General features: G+C 43.3%; 2 protein-coding genes across 2 annotated transcripts in view; both read right to left on the bottom strand.

Moving 5' to 3' along the window:
- The window catches only part of rpa1 (replication protein A1), a 33,036-nt gene extending 20,304 nt beyond the window's left edge, over positions 1 to 12,732 (bottom strand). Inside the window, exons 1-12 of the mRNA XM_062552502.1 lie at positions 12,575 to 12,732; positions 11,607 to 11,654; positions 11,296 to 11,374; positions 10,579 to 10,687; positions 10,190 to 10,278; positions 9,941 to 10,015; positions 8,970 to 9,087; positions 8,582 to 8,684; positions 8,378 to 8,446; positions 7,841 to 8,033; positions 6,763 to 6,899; positions 5,264 to 5,412 (exon numbers count right to left, since the gene is read on the bottom strand). Coding sequence (XP_062408486.1) covers positions 5,264 to 5,412; positions 6,763 to 6,899; positions 7,841 to 8,033; positions 8,378 to 8,446; positions 8,582 to 8,684; positions 8,970 to 9,087; positions 9,941 to 10,015; positions 10,190 to 10,278; positions 10,579 to 10,687; positions 11,296 to 11,374; positions 11,607 to 11,654; positions 12,575 to 12,607 — 1,202 coding nt within the window. The 5' untranslated portion in view covers positions 12,608 to 12,732. The remainder of the gene's footprint in view (positions 1 to 5,263; positions 5,413 to 6,762; positions 6,900 to 7,840; positions 8,034 to 8,377; positions 8,447 to 8,581; positions 8,685 to 8,969; positions 9,088 to 9,940; positions 10,016 to 10,189; positions 10,279 to 10,578; positions 10,688 to 11,295; positions 11,375 to 11,606; positions 11,655 to 12,574) is intronic.
- A 1,117-nt stretch (positions 12,733 to 13,849) lies between these two features.
- On the bottom strand, positions 13,850 to 18,903 carry serpinf2b (serpin peptidase inhibitor, clade F (alpha-2 antiplasmin, pigment epithelium derived factor), member 2b). The gene is made up of 9 exons (XM_062552542.1): positions 18,748 to 18,903; positions 17,523 to 17,594; positions 17,328 to 17,402; positions 16,952 to 17,234; positions 16,533 to 16,676; positions 15,483 to 15,671; positions 15,175 to 15,317; positions 14,827 to 15,031; positions 13,850 to 14,549 (listed from the first exon to the last, which is right to left on the bottom strand). Exons 2-9 carry the CDS (start codon positions 17,577 to 17,579, stop codon positions 14,206 to 14,208), a joined length of 1,440 nt encoding a protein of 479 aa, XP_062408526.1. The 5' UTR covers positions 17,580 to 17,594; positions 18,748 to 18,903; the 3' UTR covers positions 13,850 to 14,205.
- Between the last annotated feature and the right edge of the window lie 239 nt (positions 18,904 to 19,142).

Genomic DNA, 19,142 nt, shown 5'->3' with positions numbered 1-19,142 from the left:
GCCCCAACACACACACACACACACACAAAAAAAAAAATTCTGCAAACACAATTACAGCGCAAAAACAAACAGTCATAAAACAGGGGCAATAATCAAATGCATAAGGTTTAAGTCAGAGGTTTATGACAAATTACCTTCCTGGGATGATTTCAAATGGAACAGCGGAGGTACAAAATTAACAAGACAATCCGCATTGCCATATCCATAAACGAACTGTGAACATTTTAATTAATCTTGAAAATGTAATTATTATTCATTTCCATTATGCACTAGAGCTGGGCTGAGACAGACAGATATTAGCACAGCTTCATAGGCTGTGTGCTTGATGCTCCCCGCAGAGGGAAATCTCAGGCTTTCAGCCCTGCCTCCATTTCAAAAACACATCCCTGGCTTTGTAGCAGGCAGAGTTCGCATTCACAAAGTCTTCTTGTGAGAACAAGGACATTTGGATACAACCCACCAATGGGATGGGCTCGCATTTCCCATGATATACAGGATAAGATGAGAGGGGGAGGAAATCAGACTGACACCACTGATCCACACATATTTAGCGCAACGACCCGCAGGGAAAAGACACATCTCAGCGGCCTCTGTGACAGGAAATGGATCCGCATCACACATCTCCAGTCAAATATCGGACTTGTGAACCCCCCCTCCCCGCCTCGCCTACATCAAACATTAAAAGCGTCAACGGATAACATGTAAGCAGAGTCATGTAACACTTAATCACATAAGGCGCATCATAAATAATGGCATCAATCAGTGCTGAAATAGGTTCAGCTACAGTAGCTGAAATAGGTTCAGCTAACAGTAGGCCATAGCAATCACAAAGCCCCGACAGGTATGAGCTGCATTAACACACAGGAGGCCCAAGTCCTCCATAGAGGAGCCTGACGGAGGGAAGGAGGAAAGGAGTCGGTATGGGGCATGTTTCTCCTGCTAAGCGCCTCTAAAGTAGGGGAGGCAAGTTGCTGAGAAAGGTCAGGCCACGCAGAATCTGCTGTTTTTGAACAGCTAATTGACGGGACACTGCAGCCTCCACAACGAGTGTTCCACTCCTGGAGGAGGCGGGTCAGTTAGCCGTGCAGAGACTGAGGGAGGCAACAACGAAATAAAAAAGAGAGGGGGTGGGGGGTGGGGGCCTCCACCACATTTAATAGCTCGTTATCTCTGGCTCTCCATGTGAGGAGAAAGACCCCTGGAAGGCATCGAGCTCCTGCAGCAACATGCTCCTCGCCTTCACTGGTGGCAAGGAAAGTGCCTCCGGAGAGTTCTGGAAAGGCCTCATTAAACGGAGGCCCAAGAGAGAGAGCAACCTATCACCCTAGCCCACCCGAGATGATTATTTAGATTTAAAGCCTTCCTGAGCTCCAAGCCATGTCAGAGCAGCTAACAGAAACAAATAAAAAGAGGCAGTTTAGGGGATGGGGGGGTGGGCACAAGAGGGCTTGCGGCCGGAGGGAGAAGGATTGGGTAAGCACAGAGATTGGGAGTATATTAGGGCGACTTTCCACCCCGCCGCAGCCACCTGCTGTGCAAATGCACATTCTAGTGCCCTCATTACAGAGATCAAACCCTCAGATCTCCATAAAATAATTACCAAAAGCTTATTTTGAGAGAGAAATCTGAAACTGCAAAGGAAGGGGGACGTGGAACAATAAAGGAATAAAGTACGATGAAGAGGGAGAACATTTTTAGTTTAATCTTGTCACCGTGTTCGATACAAGGCAGAAAATAAATGTAATTGGTATGTGCAGGGGCACCATTACTCGTGGCTTTCATGGTATTTCCCTGAGGGACAGGGTCTGGTGTCACGGCGAGGTGAGCGAACGAAGCAAAAGACCTATCGATCGCATCTCGCGCAGAGGGTGAAATAAAATCAAGCAGACAGCCCTAACCAGCTGTTGGCTTAAGCAACGCAAACTCCGAAGATGAAAGGGCAACTCCAATGGCACTCAGAGGACAGGGAACAGGTTAAGGAGGGTGGGGGATGGGACGTTAAGACTAAACGGATGAGGTCCTCTGCTAAGGCGCCGAGATGCTGCCATATTTTGTGCCTTCTGCTTTATTCCACTGCCCCGATCCATCACAGAGTCCTTACAAGCCGAGGCACAATGCCCACACGCGATCCAAAAACACGGCTTGAGTTCTGTTCGAGCTGCAGCAGTAACCGTCAATCCGACAACCAACCCTCGGCGCAGAGGAAAACACGAGGCAGCCGTGTACTTATTTTTGGATGTGGTAAACAGCGTGTGCCATGATCTGGGAAATGAACAGCAGAATTGGCATGAGAAAGAGCAAGGAGGGAGAAGATGAAAGAATGAGTCATAACTGCTTTACAATTCCTTCGCAGGCGCAGCCAATATAACTAACTGTGTCTTCAAGGAATAAGAGAAGCTCTGTTTTCCCGTGATAGTGGCTGACATTTTTAAAAATCACTGCCACGGCAAACCAGTTCATTCCCCCGGTATGTCGTCTACCATTACATACTCTGGGCTTACCACATAACCAGACATATATTTAAAATGTCCAGAGACAGAAAAAAGACAAAAAAGAAAAAAACAGAAAGAGAAAATGCTAAACACATCACAACAGACTCAATTTATCTCCTCGTTGAGAGTGCACACTCATCCCGTGGGGGCTCCCACCGAAAAAATCTTAACAGAGGATTAAAATCCATTTGCATTTATATGTAAGCCTGAGTTGAAGAGCATCCTTCTCGGTACCCTCACATATACTAATTTGCTAATGAAGGAAATCTTGGTCATTAAAGCGCAAGCACGTGGCCTCTCCTGGGGACTTTAAGGAAGTCATTTTTAGTCCTACAGCTGCAGAGCCACACACTTTCTCAGCGGGGCCTGGTGCCGCCCCATAACGCACCACTGCTCAAGGCAGCCATCAGCGAGAATGAAACATTTCAGAGACTAAACGCTAATTGTTTAAGTGCTTCTCATAAGGTAGGAAGGTCATGAAATACTGTGACAGACGGATAAAGACGTGAAAGCAAACAAGGAGGTTTTTCTTTTAATAGTGTGTCAAGTGTATGGGTTATTGTAGCTAACTCTGTAGACCAGTTAGTTTTCCCCAACAGCTAAAGACAGTTGATTATATGCATCTGGTTGAATGTTAACTTTTAAGAGCTGACAACAACATTCAAAACTGTGTGTTAATCACGATCAGTCCTTTCAAGACCAAAAATAATCCATACCAAAATAATCCATAGTTGTAGTCCCATTAATCCCAATATGTATATTTTACGTGAGACAAGCCAATACAAATCAATGATCAGGAACATTTCCAGGTTATTGATGCATGTAATGGGCATGTTGTATAACTCCGCTATAAAAGGTGTAGGGATGCACCGATCCGATATTTGGATCGGATATCGGCCCCGATATGAACAAAATAGCTGGATCGGGGATCGGAAAAAATTAGCCGATCCATGTGCCGATCCGAATTTAATATAGTCTCAAAAAAAGGCTGAGCCATGACGCGCAACCAGCCATTTAGCCCCGCTGTAGCAGCAGCTCACTGCTGCGGGTTAGAGTGTGCCTCACCTCACTGTGTGCTCTGAGTGTCTAAATTCATGGATGGGATAAATACAGATACCAAATATATATCATAGGATCAAAAGAATATCTATACTAACCACCATTTGTCATAGATTAATTACGATCTTCATGCGTTTTGTTGCATTTAGGCAACACGTTAAAGCAATAGTTCGGAATTTTGGACATAGGACCTTATTTCCAACTTAGTCGGGGTGATATAGATCGGTGAAGACCGTTTTCAGTGAGTTGCACTTCTTGAGTTGCAGCGTTTATCTCGTGCTAACCTAGGTGCCGAGATAACGCAAGTCAACGGTAACATCCAGCCTGCCACTGAAAACACTCCACAGAACACCCGAAACAAATAAATGATAACGTCAGACTATCAATGCACATGCCTGTGTTGATAGAACAATGTTAGAAAATAAAACTAAACCTTGCATCGCATTGCAATAGCCTACTTGATATTGAGAAACTAGTCCCTCAAAATGTAATAAATCATTGAGTTGCAAGGTTAGTTTTATTTCTAAAATTATTCTATCAACACGGACACGTATATATCGATAGTCTGCCGTTTTAATTGACTTGTCTCGGATGTGCGGTGGAGTGAGTAAGACTGTTGTTGATGTCAGACTGATGTGATGTTACCGTAGAAATGCTTTAGCTAAGAACTAGCGTTAGCAAAGGGGGACGCTGCAACTGAAGGAAGGGGTTACACGCGATAAAAACGGTCTCCACCGACCTATATCACCTCGGTAAAGTTGGAAATTAGGTCCTATGTCCAAAATTCCGAACTATTCCTTTAATGTGTAACAGTCAACAAAATAGGCTACTCAAACTAAACACATTGTCATTTTCATCTCATCTGTATAAACTGTTCTTGGTATAAAGACATGCAAATGTTCAAATTGGCTGTTAAAAACGTATCATTTATTAGATAAAACGTACAACTTCTACCGTTCGTTTACCACCATTCAAACTCCGTGTGAACTAATTAGTTTATCGTGGGGAAACTGCGGGACCGTGCCACTATGAGTAAATAGAGGGGTTTCGCGGGTGACACCATTTTGGCAGGGGTGTTTCAATGTATGTCACTAATATGGGATTTTTATCTGCAAAATGGTTTTTTTTGTTAGATTTATTATTTAGTAATAACTGTGAACTTGAATTTGAATGCTGTTCCAAGTTGCTGCTGGTGTACAACTGTTGATTTTTAATACTAGTAGGCCTAATATAATCAATAATGATGATGATGATAATAATAATAATAATAATACATTACCTTTATATCTAAGTGTTATTTTGTTAGATTGTTTTAGGAAAGTAATGTTTAGTTAGGGAAAGAATGAAGAATGAAGTCAAGCCTGATGCCTTTAATCTTTTCCACATGGTGAGGTATACAGTTTATTAATTAACAATGGTATCGGATCGGTATCGGATATCGACCGATACGCAGAGCCCAGGCATCGGTATCGGTATCGGGACTGAAAAAGTCGGATCGGTGCATCCCTAAAAAGGTGTGAGGCCTGGTTGTAATCATCATCATAAATGTTTTTTTCTGTTAGGTAATGGTATAATGCCTTGAGCTCAGCAAACCAACTCAAGGGCAGCACGCAGGACCACAAGCCAATAAACAAAGGGCAACGCTGGGTCAATTCCATTAGCATCCCACCCCGGTTTATGCCTAAAGCAGGCAGCATGCACACACTACTCACCAGCCACGCAGCTTGTAGGCCTCTGGCAGGTCTGGGTTCGTCATGACCACGCTGCTAAAAAGGGTACTGAGAGAGCGGCCACCAAAATCTGAGAGACGTGCCCCTTTGATGGCCAGGATGGGCTGCCCACTGCCATCAAAATTCTCTGCCTGTGAAGGAGGGCAAGAGACAGACAGAGAGAGAGAGAGAGAGAGAGAGAGAGAGAGAGAGAGAGATAGACACAGAGAGAGAGATAGACACAGAGAGAGAGAGAGAGAGAGAGAGAGAGAGAGAGAGAGAGAGAGAGAGAGAGAGAGAGAGAGAGATGCAGTGCATAAACAAAGTGAGAGAGAAGGGTAGAAGAGGAAGAGGGAGAGCGGTACAAAATATTAGTCAGTTAGTCAGTTAAGAAAACAGCTGCAAAAATGTACACATAGCATCTGGGCCACACATCGTCTCCTTCTGTATAAATAACTACATGTACAGAGGGAGGGTGAGCCAAGGACTGGAGTCAGTGGATCAGATAGGAGTTGACGCGCAGGTTCTTGCTATTTTAAATCGCTCTTTATGCAGCGCGCATCACACTGCCTCCTGCAAATCCCACCAGATAAGCAGAGACTGCCAAACAAACACAAAGCCGACGCTCCTGCTGCTCGGCGCAATGAAAGGATGGCGGCGGCAACCTGCACACCGTCCCTGTGTGGCCCAGCTCCACAAACATGCGGGGGGGCCCACTACCGCTCCATCTAAAGCCCCCCCCAAAATAACACACACACACACACACACACACACACACACACACACACACACACACACACACACACACACACACACACACACACACACACACACACACACACACACACACACACACACACACACACACACACACACACACACACACACACACACACACACACACACACACACACACACACACACACACACACACACACACACACACACACACACACACACACACACACACACACACACACACAGCTGTTTACTCAGGCTTCCGGATTAGACTGCCAGGCTGGACAGGTAGGGGGTGAGGGGGGAGGTTGGTGGCTCTTTCTGTCTCCCTAACTTCCCACTCCTCCTCTGCCGTCACCCCTCCTGCTTCCCTCTGCTTTACCAGCATGAGTCAGAACCCCCAACCACTGACTGATGCCACCTTGCCTGACAGGACAAGTGGAAGGAGAAAACCCATAACAGCATGAGCCGTTTGCTGCTTTTAAGCTCAGGGCGGGAGAACTGTGCAGCCTTGGCATCCCCTCAATCTCAGAGGCCAGAACATCAATGCATGCTGGGCAGTGGTGAACAACCTGGGTTTCAGAAAGTAAAAGACCTGCCACGCATTCCTTTTTCCACGTGTGCGCTTAAGATTTCACTAATTTGCTAATCTGTCAGACTGAGGAATTGTGCCAATAAGAATCAGCTTTTTTTGGGAAAGGTTGCAACAACCTTTTACTTTCTGAAGCCAGGATTGTCCACCTCTGATGCCACTGTGGACTCACCTCAGCCCCCCACATGGTGAGGGTGATGACTCGGGCAGACATATCCATCAGGTGGACGTTCCTCTTGGACACCTCGCGGCTGTTTTTGGTGGTGATGCGTGTCACGTCCTCCACCGTCTTCACTACACCGATCACATCTGGAGAAAAAAAAGGGACAAAAGCGAGGTTCAAAGCCAGAGCGCTGTTAGCACTACAGACCCACATTTTCCCTGAGACAGTAAATAATTCAACATTAAACCTGATCCTGGGAGTGCTGTATTTTTACTTGTAAATCTGACACCTTTGGAGCTTGCCTGTGACAATCCCCTGAGCTCTGGTGACACCCTGTGTAAACATGCCTAAGTCGCGGGGAAGCCAGCAGTCGTACGGAGTGGTGACATAAAGACTCGTCGAGTTTTGCGACCACCTGCTGCTTGGCTCTAAAGACCTCCCCCAAGGCGCGATGCATATGCACGCGCTTAAAACCCACGCGCGACAAGCACACGATCCAATCCAGCCACACAACGCCGCTGCAACCACAGCTCTGTACAGCACACACCCTGAGCACTCGCCCTGCCGTCTTCACAAAAAAAATATATATATCCCTCTTATCCCACATTGTTGTGACTCATTTGGCCATGATTAAGCTGACTTCCTCTTAATCGCCGGCGACATGGCGCTGGGGTCCCACCGCGAGACAGCTCCGATGCACTACATGCTCCAGTCGCCATTATGATAATTACCACCACGCTTATTACCTCCCAATTTCACCGGTGACAGAGTCGCCGTCTTCTCCTCCACTCGCAAAAGAGCTATGCGAGAGTGGGAGAGGGAGGGTAGGGGTATGGGAGGGGGACTAGAGTCAATCTGCGCCACAGGCTATTACTGTCATCAGTATTATTAATGTTACTTTTATCGCGACTATTATAATTACCCTGGCCTCCTGGGCACCGGTTGCATCTCCAGCGACTGAGATGCCGGGACAGCCCAACCCGCGGTAATTATGGCACAGAGGCAGTTATTAATGATAGCCATCATGCCACTCGGAGTCACGGTAGGCCGCTCTCGTTCGCCTTCTCCTCCTGTTGCCGTTACTTACCTACGATAGCATCCTTGTCGTGCGCCTCCAGGTCGCCGATGGGCACGAAGCTGCACTGCAAGGTGGGCACGTCGTGGCTGTCCTCACAAGGGATAACAGAGGAGTCACCATTCAACGTCATCTCATAGTCATTCTTCAAGGTCGAGTACTGCTTATTGGCCATCTTCAGAGAGCCCTTGGAGATGTAGTAGACCTGGGGAAAGCAAGCGGCAAGACTGAATTTCATCTGAACTGCTCAATTAGAACCACTGCCTCGTATATGTCTAACAGGGAGGCTACACCAGGCACGCAACTGAAGGGTCCTATTTGCAGTGTCTGCTGCAACAATTAGCTGCCAGTATAATCAATGGAACTGGCTACACCAGACATCATAACAGCGCATATGTTTTTTTAGCGTTCACGGACCACCTCAGTTGGGGACCAGGTGTAGCCCGGGCCTAATAGTAAAGCCGTAGCTTTGTCTTATTTATTGCCATTTACATGAATGAATTTGCACAGGAATATAAACAAGAACACAATCGGAAAGGCAAATCTCACCTTGCCCTGCTCAACCAGCGTGTAGAATTTGTCCACCTCCTGATTGAATCCAGTCACTCGAATCTCTCCCTAGGGAAAAAAAATCAGTGCATGTTTCACTTCCATTATACTACCTTTTCCCCCCGAGAGTAAAAGTAAAGTAAAAAGTAATAGATAGATAGATAGATAGATAGATAGATAGATAGATAGAGACAGGTTGCTTACACTTTCATCCACCAAGTCCATGGAGAACAACTTTCCCTCCCCTCGAGAGTTACTCCACGTGCGGATGCCGCTCTTGTTAGTAACCCGAGCTCGAATAGTCCACCTGTGAAGCAAAGAAACCATCAGTTTCACCTTCAATATATTACAATAGCAATACCCAGTGAAATGTTATAGCCATCATCAGATGGAAAGTGTCAAAGCATGCACTTTCAAGTTTCTCAAAGCCGTTTAATTATTTGTAATGAATAATTGTGGGCAGTTCAAACACTCATTAAAGTAAGGTGAAAACATGACCTGACTTTACTAACACTTGTTTTGTAGACAGCAATTCACATTGTTTAATTATGTGCAATTTTTTTTTTTTACGGCAGAAATTTCTGCAACTTACTTGGACTGATATGGGTTCAGGCTGGCGATGGGGGCAATTTTGGATGTGCCTCCTGGTGTATTGGGTGCAACCAGTGGCTTTTTGACAAATGCAGGTTTGCTTGAACCCTTATTCATACCTGATGAAAGACAAGGGAAGACAAAGGGATGAAACAGACATTGAATTTGGTAATGAAGTGGCTTTTAATACATTTGGTTTCAAATGTTTGGAAATTCTAGAGGACAAACGCCGATGCAAATCTCCTCAAAAATCTCCTGGATTCATCACTAGCCAGAATTCACAAATAACCACATCATAGCCACAAATTCATAAGCTTAGAGTAATAGATTGGAGATCTGTAGGCCTTTGAAATGTCCATTTCAATGATGAATAGTACGACACAAGGCAAAGAATGATATCAATGACTGCAAATCCTCCAAAATGAATGCCAAATGGTGGATTTACATTCAATTCCATTATCCTTACAGGCTATCAATTGCTTCAGTGGACATATACAAGAGGGTACTAATAATTCAGGAATGCACAATCAATAAGACATCTGATGTGATTCAACACAAAACCTGAAATTATCACAATACTCAACAGAATTGATCCCCCCCTCCCCCCACTTCTAGCCAGTGTGATAGCCCAATCTCACTAGTTGATCTTATAATCAATACAAACAGTGAGCTATAGCTGCACACAATGTAATGGACCAGAGCAGCCAAAGGAGGCAACTCAATTCTAAAGGCCTGTATGCTGCCATCTGATGGTCATGACAGTGCCCTGCACACACTGACCCACATTATGCAAGATTAATAGTTGTGCCTCTGGCATTTTTTTCCCTACATTTCAGATGAATTAAAAACTTCAAGAGGGCAAATAAACGAACAACAAATAACCTTTTTTTTGGCACAGAAAAACACAACCTACTTCCATCCGGCATATCTCAAAATGGAAGAATAGCAAGCAGAGGCTTATTTGTCATTTACCATCACTTCCATTCTGGGACTGCAAGGGACGGACAGGGGGGGTAGGCACTGCGGACTGTGGGGCCTTTGTCTGACCTACAGGATGGGAATGTGAGGGAAACACACATGCACACGCACACTTTATTTCAGTATTAGGAGGACAGAGAAAGGACAGAAGAGTCATACAAGACTAGTGCCAGAGTTTAAAAAAATAAATTAAAAAAAAGTCATTGGTTGTAGTGTAAAAAATAAACACTGCTGGCTTCATACCTTCAACATAGGGAGTGGGTTCACCAATTTTTCCATTGACCTCCTCGGCTGTTTTTATGACTTCTACATCTAGGACCACCACGACACGTCTGTACAAAAAAAAGTTGTTACAGAAAGTAAGATAAGAAAATTAAGAAATCTTTCATAAAGAAAAATGTTTCACAAAGACATGGTATACAAATTCAATACAAATCTAAGAACTCAGACAGACAGAATTCTGGCCATCAAAGTAGAAGGAGATTTTAACATATGCAAGGTGTACGTGTCATTACTAATGAATTCTGAGAACTGCATTACGATGTCATATCCTGATCTCCATACATGCCAGGCCTCGGTAAAAAAAAAAAAATGTACACATAAAAGAGAGAGACAGCAACCACAGCTATTACCGTCCATCTTTGAGCACGTTGGTCACACTCTTCTTCAGCAAACACACACAGTTGGGTGCCAACTGGTTCTGTTCTGCCATAGGGTTGAGCTGTGTTGAGAGCATAAAAGCTGCAGCAGAGAGACAAAATCGGTCACAATAGAGATCTCCATCTCATGCACACTGGTTTCATCTCGGGCAGCTGTGAAACCGTACAGACCAAACCATGACAGACACCCATCCCAGTTCACTGAGCCAAGCTTCTTTTTGAGACAGACGACAAAGACAAAATTGCTGCTTAATAGGTGACCAAGTTGTCATAAGTTAAGCACATGCCAACGGGTCATCCTAACTTTCGACCACATGAGGAGGATGAAATCGACTCTTCTTGGGATATTTTGTAGTCTTTGATGTTTTGGCACTCAACTTCACAGATGCTACATCCTGCTGGCAGGTCAGGGGCACTTAAACTGCATAAAAACAATCATGTGGAAGAAACCCTACAATCCCAATGACACTCAAATCAAAACTATTATTTACCCTCCGTTTCTGAGGCGGGTCTGTATAAGCAGCTGAATGACCTAAAACAAAGCCATTACAAAACTGTCTAAGTAGTGTGTAATGCAAGGATGCTACGTGCTAACACAGTGCCATCACATATGGCAGGGCGCTCATACAGGAGTATTACGAGGCTGGAGGTATAACTCTGTGCATCTTTAACAGGAACAAACCCACTCACAGGACATAGTGTGCAGTCCATCGCTCATCATGAGTCGGAAGCGGGCTGGTCCATTCCCTCCATCGATTTTGCGAATATTCTGCCAAACGAAAGAACAACAGCTGTGTGCATGGCGGATATATGAAGGCACAATGAGGCAAACCTTCATGACACATGTGATGATACTTTAAGATGTTACCACATGACCATGTAGGAATGATACTTTTCATGTGTGCTTTCAAGGTAAAGAAGAAAAAAAAGAAACGCATGCCAGTGGTATGCTGTGCTGGAAACACAGGGAAACAAAACAAATTGTGAGGTAGCTTACTCACCACCAACTGCAAAACTGGGCTGCTGACATCTTGGCCTTTAGTCAGAGCCTGGTAAACAAAGATTGCAGGAACATCAGGACCAACTCACTGCAATGAATCGTCATTGATTGCGACAACGACTCCAATATCAGCATCGTAAATACTGATGTGACAGAAGACAATCAAGGTAGAACTAGGTTACTAGAACAACTTGCTGTACCGAGCTTGGCTATTTCATGGCCAGGCCAAGAACGCATACATTACAGTGTCCGTCAGCAAGGAGATCATCGAGTGACACATAGTAACTGGTGTTTATCCCTTCAGATAACTTTACGACGATGTCGCTGCAGCCCAGATGAAAACGTGACATCCTTTAGCATCCGCTAGCTCCTATCGTAATTTTTATCTCGACTGAGTGCATGCATTTTTAGATATTAGCTATAATAAGACTCGTCACCATGAGTTTCTAATTGAGCTGCATTAGTATCAGTTAGCTAACGATAGCTAGGCAGCAATCCAGCTATCTGTTAGCAAACTTAGCAAGCTACACTATGTTGTCTGTTTTCTCATAGCTTAGTCCAAAGACTTGAGATTAATATTAATATTCGAACACAGCAAACTATGCTGTGAGCTTTCACTGATATAAGTCATCTAGCGTACAGTTAAACCATTACATATAGGATTGGTTCACTCCCTTAGCTAGGTTATACATCTAACAGAAACATTGGCTTACGTTAGCCAAAAGCGTCTTCGTTATACCAACTGTCAGGTTCAGTAGGAACATTGGTAAGTTTATAGCCGTCATAACAGCATACACATTAAAGTGTGCAAAGCAAATATATTATTTGTGTCCACAAATTGTTCATTTGAACAGCATGTCCTTTTCAACACGTTGGCAAATGTTAGCTCTGTGCACCAACTTTATGTTCAGCAGGTTTTCAACTCTGGAAAAGTCAGAAAGACGATACATGTGGAAAAAAACTACGTACCTCTATTGCTCCCTCTGTTAGAACAACGTCCATGTTTTCTGTAAATGTTAATGGTGAAAGGACGAATGGTTAAAGTTAATATTCGTTGAAATGGTGTTCCTCCGCAATGTGTCTGTTGTGCCAAGCTCACACGGCGCGCCAACTCTCTCCAAACGCGCGAACCTACTTCCCTGACGTCATTTGACAAGTTCCGGTGTCATGTCATTCAGAATTCGCGCGAATCCTCTTTGTTTATTAGGAGGATGACATTAACTTCACATACCTTAGGTTTTCTCTGACATGCTATCATTAGGCTAATAAATACAATAGGAAATTCTACATCATTGAATCGCACTATCGGGTGCTCACTCACTCACCACATTATTCAAAGTGTAGCCTATGCTATGGATTGATTATTAGCCAATCAATTAACTAAAGGTCTGTCCACTAGCTACAGTTGAAGTCGGCATACCAGTTTGTTAGTTTACATTGATTGTTGCAACGCCAACCTTACTGTCAGCAAGACAGATGAGCACTTCAGTTGTCGCCTACCATAGGCCAAGCGTGTGCTCACCGCAAAATCCTTCCCTCTTCATCAAAGGCTGACGTTTTTAGGAAAAATGTGGAAGCTAAAACTTTTACGAAGCTAAAAACTACTTTTATAATGGCTTTAGCCGAGCAGAGTGGCACACAGCAGTGCTCCGTAGACATTAAGACTCGCTACATTTTAGGCCTAGGCTATTTCTTACGTTTTAGTAAAGTACACCATAGTGTTGTTCTTTGTATTTATGAATGTACATACACTTATACATAACCATATTCTACTACTCTTCCTTCGATTCATCCGGCATATAGGCCTTATTCTTACTAGGCTACTCTAAGAAGGTGCCCTAGCCAGTCGCGCCACGGCTGGGGCACATGATTTTGTTTTGATTGATTCATTCATTCATCTTCTCCATAAATAATGAAGACATTTTTTATGAAAAAAATCATTAAATGGATAGCGTTTTGGAACCAAACTCTTCCAATTTTCCTCTCCAAATCCCCCTTCCTCACACTCCATCTAAAGCCGATGCGTAGGCTACAGTAGGTCACCCAGGTGGACCCTACCGACAGACCTGGGCACTTGCTTTGGATGTCGTGATGAATAGGTATTATACATAAATTTAATTTATTACTCAACTCTGGCCATTAGCAGATTTGGAGATGTCGGCTGAGCGGAGCTGAGCATGTCTGCACACAACCTAAGCATATAATGACATTTTGTAGATCAGACATAGCCTACAGTTGACGTGATAATGTCAAAGGAATGTTTATTACTTCAGTGTTTTCAATTGTTATTTACTTACAGGCTGAACAGAAAACAAAGTTTGAAATGTATTAAAAGTTACCTTTCATCAATCTGAAGCCAGCACTTTACAGAACTTTAATCACAAATTAAATTCAAGGCAAGAGGGACATTCTGTGTGTTACAAACTGAAAATAATATAAAGTTGATGTTTTTGCAGATAGTAAATCCATTCAGCGTCTCCATATCTGCTTTTTTAAGAAGGGAGGAATTGGCATGGATTTGAAAATAGTAATGGATTTGTCCATCCGTGTTGATCTGGTGGTCAGTCTAAAATCCCTTTAAACTTGAAACAGTAGTCTTCTTACTTAGGAGGGTGACCAGCATAAATTTTGTCCTTTATGGCAGGGAAACCCATTTTATCTGGATGTCCTGATACCGAAACCATGGAGGGAGACTCAGGATTTGGGTTGGTGACAACTCCGAGGAAGACGGGTGTTAACGTCTGGTCGTCCACGAGGGCAAAGAAGAATGGCTGGTTAACGCTGAAGGAGGGGTTAGAGCGTGAGATGGAGACACTGGTTGCAGCTGCAGCCTCAGCTCCTTCTTCTGTGATCTCCATGCTTGTTTTGTGCTGGACACTAGACACCACCAGAGGACTGTCGGAGATGCCAGCGAGATTTGGACTAGTAAACAGCTCTCCCAAACCTGTGTGGGGAAAATTGAGATAACACTTAATGCAAACAGGACATGCACTGCTTGGAACAAATAAATGGCTTCAGAATTGGAATTGGAATTGCTTATGACATACAGTATTTAAGGAATAAGCCCCAAGAGGCCGTAGGTTAGGCCTTTAGAACAGCTAAGGGGCGTTGTTAGGCACGACGTGCAAGCGGAATGAGATAGAATGGCAAATGTGGCAAATCATGTTAGGGGGTCTCTAAGCTGTATTAGTCTGCATTGGTCCATAGAGGTTTTATCTTACCTATGTTGGTCAAGGCCTCCTCTAGCTCTTGACCGTACTCCAGCTTAAATTTAGGAAGTCGGACCAGCATGCTCCTCTCCTTTGGAAAACGGGCGTAAAGGTCTGAAGTATTAAAATTTGCTGCAATGTCGGTCATGTTCACCTGTCCTGACATGGGCAACACTATTAGAAGGCTCATTTGGTCCTTAAATGGGAGACGAGCAACCTGTAGGTGACAAACAGAGAGACAGCGAGTATGAAAATGTAATTTTGTGTAAAGAGGAACATCACATCAAATACGGTACTGCCACAACAAACCAATTCAATTATCTTATATTTGCTTGAAAAGGAAAACAGAGGATGAGTTACCTGTGCATCAAGTTCATTATGAATGAAAAGTCTCAGGGGATATTTGGGTTCAACCATCATTTCTACATTCACAATATGCTTGTTGTCAATATAGAAAAGATCGCTGGAGGTATGTCTGGGATCAAAACGTGTCTGCCACTTTCCTGTGAGAGAGACATGGAGATTGCTTGAAACCTACTAATCAGTGTTGAGTCATCCTTCAAAAACTCCAGAAAGAACATCCCAGATTCAAACCACCTCAATAATTCAACGGACATGGGCTATTCAGCATGCTGAGAGTCAAACACAGATGTTCTGTTTGCACTCACCTTTGTAATGCACAGCGTTAATGAGCATAAGCACCAGATTAGCTGGGAGGCTGGCAAGGAAGTCCGTCACCTGACCACTGGTGGCTTTTTCTACCCACTCATTAACCTCCTTTATCCCAGCCAACACTTCTGGCTCGGAGCCATACATTTCCTGGGACATTTGGGCAAATTCCTTTTTGGGCTCAAATCCTAGGGTGAAAAAAAAAACATCTTAATGACTGCAAGTTATTTTTTTGTTATATGCTTACTAAGCATTTAGATTTTTCAAATTTTTAATAATTTTCTGATTATTAAGTATCTTCATAAAATACTGATCACTGCCATTGTCTTAACCCTTATGTTGTCCTTGGGGTCAATTTGACCCCAAGCAGTGTTTAACATCATAAAATATATGGTTCACTTTTTTTGTTTTGCTTCAAGTTTCATGACTTCCTCATTTGAAGGGTACAACAGAGTAAACATGAAATTTGCACAAAAATATGTTTCCAATGTCCTGTAAAAAAAATAGTTACGTTGGTGGTATTGGGGTCAATTTGACCCCATTTTTATGAAACATGATGAAAATGAATATTTGACAAATTATGGATATTATTATTGTAATAGTATGAGAACATGTAGTTATTATCATTATTGCATATACAAGTACATATTACATATAAGTTATTTTGGCAGGTCTGAAAAAGTCCAAAAAGTCAGCCTTTGGGCTGTTGACACTGGATTGGCCATATTGCCAGTCAGGGTTCCAGGGTTCATAAAGGGGTGTGGGGGGGTGGGATTGTTTTGTAGGGCTTTTGATGGTGGTTATTACACTCTTGTTAAGTACCTACCACAAAAAGAATTGGGTAAAAAAAAATTTTTTAATCATTTTTTGAGAGTTTTTTTAGCTGGGGTCAAATTGACCCCAAGGACAACGAACGTCGGTAAGATTTGAGGACAACATGAGGGTTAAAACATGGGGCATGAGACTTTCAGTGACACATTTATTTGTTGGGGTTCAGGTTTATGTAGGACTACATACTGTATGTTGCACATTTGGAGCTCTGCTCTTACCTTCTTGAGTGTACATGCGGGTGGCAATCTGAATGTTGCTCTTCTGGAGATGGTATAGGACGCTACGTAGCCCCTTGTGGTAGCAGGGCAGTGCGTCTGCATGCAAATGTTCCAGTAGCAGCTGCTCAGTTTCATTTACAGCTCCTGAAAAAAGGGGCAGAGAGTCTTTCAGGCACTTTCTTGAAACTTGTTAAGCACAATAACGTGCTAACGCACCGAGCCTGACGCTTGCAGTGAAATTTCATCACTTTTCCATGGAAGGTGATGACACAAGCAAAAGGGTTTCAGTTTCGGGAGCTAAGTTTTTTTTTATAGCATCAAGTGGTCAGTGTCTGAAAAGTGCTTTGCGTTCGTAACCTCCTTCTATCATTTAAGCCTCACAAAATATCATGAAATACTGAAGCCCACCCGCCACTTACCCAGGGCCAATTGGGAAAGAGCCAGGGAGAGACTGAGAGGCGAGATGATCACGTTGGGCTGCTCAGGCCCTGTTGGCAGCTTCTCCAAGAGCTTCAGGCCGAGCTTCATGACCCCGCTTCCTATGGCCTCCTTGAGCTCTGAACTGGAGAGCTCGGCACAGAGGCCATCCGTCTCCTCCTCAGATGTCCCCTCTCGGGCAACTGTGCCCGGCTCTGTGCTGTCCGTTGTCCCAATGGACAGGGGATCAGACGAGGGCCCTGGAGTCGGTGGCGTCCCTAAATCCTGAAACAGAGCATCCTGTTTAGACACGGCGATGGCAGCTGTTGGAACTCTTGACACGGTGTGCTTTACATGTTAATCACTGGTGGTGCGGACCTCTATTGGCTTACTGGGCATCAGTGGAATAAGTGGCACTATGGGGATCTTCCCATCTTCTCTCACCTCTTCATCCTATGATGACACGAGAAGACAATACATTATGGCTAGTGACAACAAAAGAGTGAGCAATTATATTTTTTCTTACACCCAAAAACGGTGTTGTTTTTTAAACAATATGATTGAAGGCCTTACTGTCCATCCATGTCTAAAGTGGCAGAGCAGTAGGAGTGCAAGTAGTCTGTAGTCCATGTCCTAGCAGCCAGACTGTCAAAGAAAAAGGATTTTTTTACACCAAAATTAGAAAGGTAGAGACGAACAAACAAGCAAAGCCTGTTGGACTTTGAACAGTTTCCATAGCCAAGGATGACTATCCAATATCCACTCTAAGCTGTTTACTTATTTGTAAATGTGTCCACATTTACAGTTTTTTTTTTACCAACATCACTAACAGACTATCAAAACCACGATTGCCCTTGTCTAACTTACTTTTAGACAATAGTGTGATTATGCACTGAAATGTGTCCTTGTTTTTCTTCTCCCTGTTAGTGAAAGGATCAATAATGTCAACTCGATATCCCTGTTGGTTTGAAAATACTGTGAGTGATCCACCCTCTCAATTTTATGTTAGTGGTAGTGTCAAAGCATGCTGAATTTTCAAACTGAAAACGCAAACAACACGAATGGAATAGAGTAATAGAAGTCACCTCGAGGTACAATTCTACGGTTCTAGTAACAAGATCAATACAAGTTTGGAGGCTAAAGGTCTTCTCCTGGTTGCTCAAATGCCATTTGACAATATTACAGCCTCTGCACAACAGCAAAAACTACTCTCATTGTTCTGAGTCTTATTTACGTTTGCTGGAAACTGTGTGAATTATTTAGACAGTCTAAGACAGCAGAGCAAACACAATCTCCACAGAAATCTTATGAATATGAATGTAGTTCCTGAGTATATAGAACAAAGCATTTGACATTTCAGTCTTTCTCACATCAACATCTGTCAAAATCCTACATGAAAATAAACAGTATCTGTTGTAATCCACATGAGTGGATATGTAATCTGTGTTCTCCATATCCCCAGCAACTTTGAAAACAACTGTAGTTTAAGTTGAAAATTAGTTAATACTATTAACTAGTAATCTATGTAAATGTACACATAATGTGTACTGTGATTTTCAAAAATACCAAATTCCTGACTTGGATGTTTAACAGTTTAGATTGTAATCAAATAGAGAAAGCCTCAAGTGCATTCACTAACACCAGAGGGACAAACAGCCTTTATAATGAGGTGCATTTTCTTTAGTATTTGTCAAATTCCTTATACCAAGAATTGAAAAAACGTTGTCTAAGGTCAAATGTGGAACTGAGAAATTAGTTGTTGTCAGGAATACATGTCTATCATACATGCGTATCTTACCGTGATGATCTAAGGATGGAGACTGTTGATCCACTCCTAAAGGACACAAATGGACAATGGGAAGAGCTAAGCAGAAGTTTGGCAGTTGCCCTTTAAACAGTTAATCTTCAACTATAATTGATCTGTGTCTCATATAAGTCTCTACTACTTGTAAATGTAAATATTGAGACAGACGATAGGGTCAAACCTCAAGCCTGAGAAATGTGAAAACGTGAACTGTGCAGATGTGCCCCTTTATATAAAGACAACCAAATAAAAACAAGCTCACAGGAAATGATGCGAGCTCAGTTCCAGGATATGAGCCTTATTGTTGAATTCTTGAGACAGAGCGCACACACCACCGTCCACTGCAGGCAGACAGGACTGACACATGGATTGAAGGGAGCTGCAATCCT

The sequence above is a fragment of the Sardina pilchardus genome, chromosome 13, assembly GCF_963854185.1.
Source record: "Sardina pilchardus chromosome 13, fSarPil1.1, whole genome shotgun sequence".
Lineage (NCBI taxonomy): Eukaryota > Metazoa > Chordata > Actinopteri > Clupeiformes > Clupeidae > Sardina > Sardina pilchardus.
This window is presented reverse-complemented; position numbering and strand designations above follow the sequence as displayed.

Coding starts and splice junctions, on each gene's coding strand:
- serpinf2b (XM_062552542.1), bottom strand. CDS start 17,579: ATGGACTACAGACTACTTGCACTCCTACTGCTCTGCCACTTTAGACAT. Junction 16,677..16,951: donor TCTTTCCCAATTGGCCCTGG/GTAAGTGGCGGG, acceptor CCCTTTTTTCAG/GAGCTGTAAATGAAACTGAG. Junction 14,550..14,826: donor GGAGGCCTTGACCAACATAG/GTAAGATAAAAC, acceptor TTCCCCACACAG/GTTTGGGAGAGCTGTTTACT.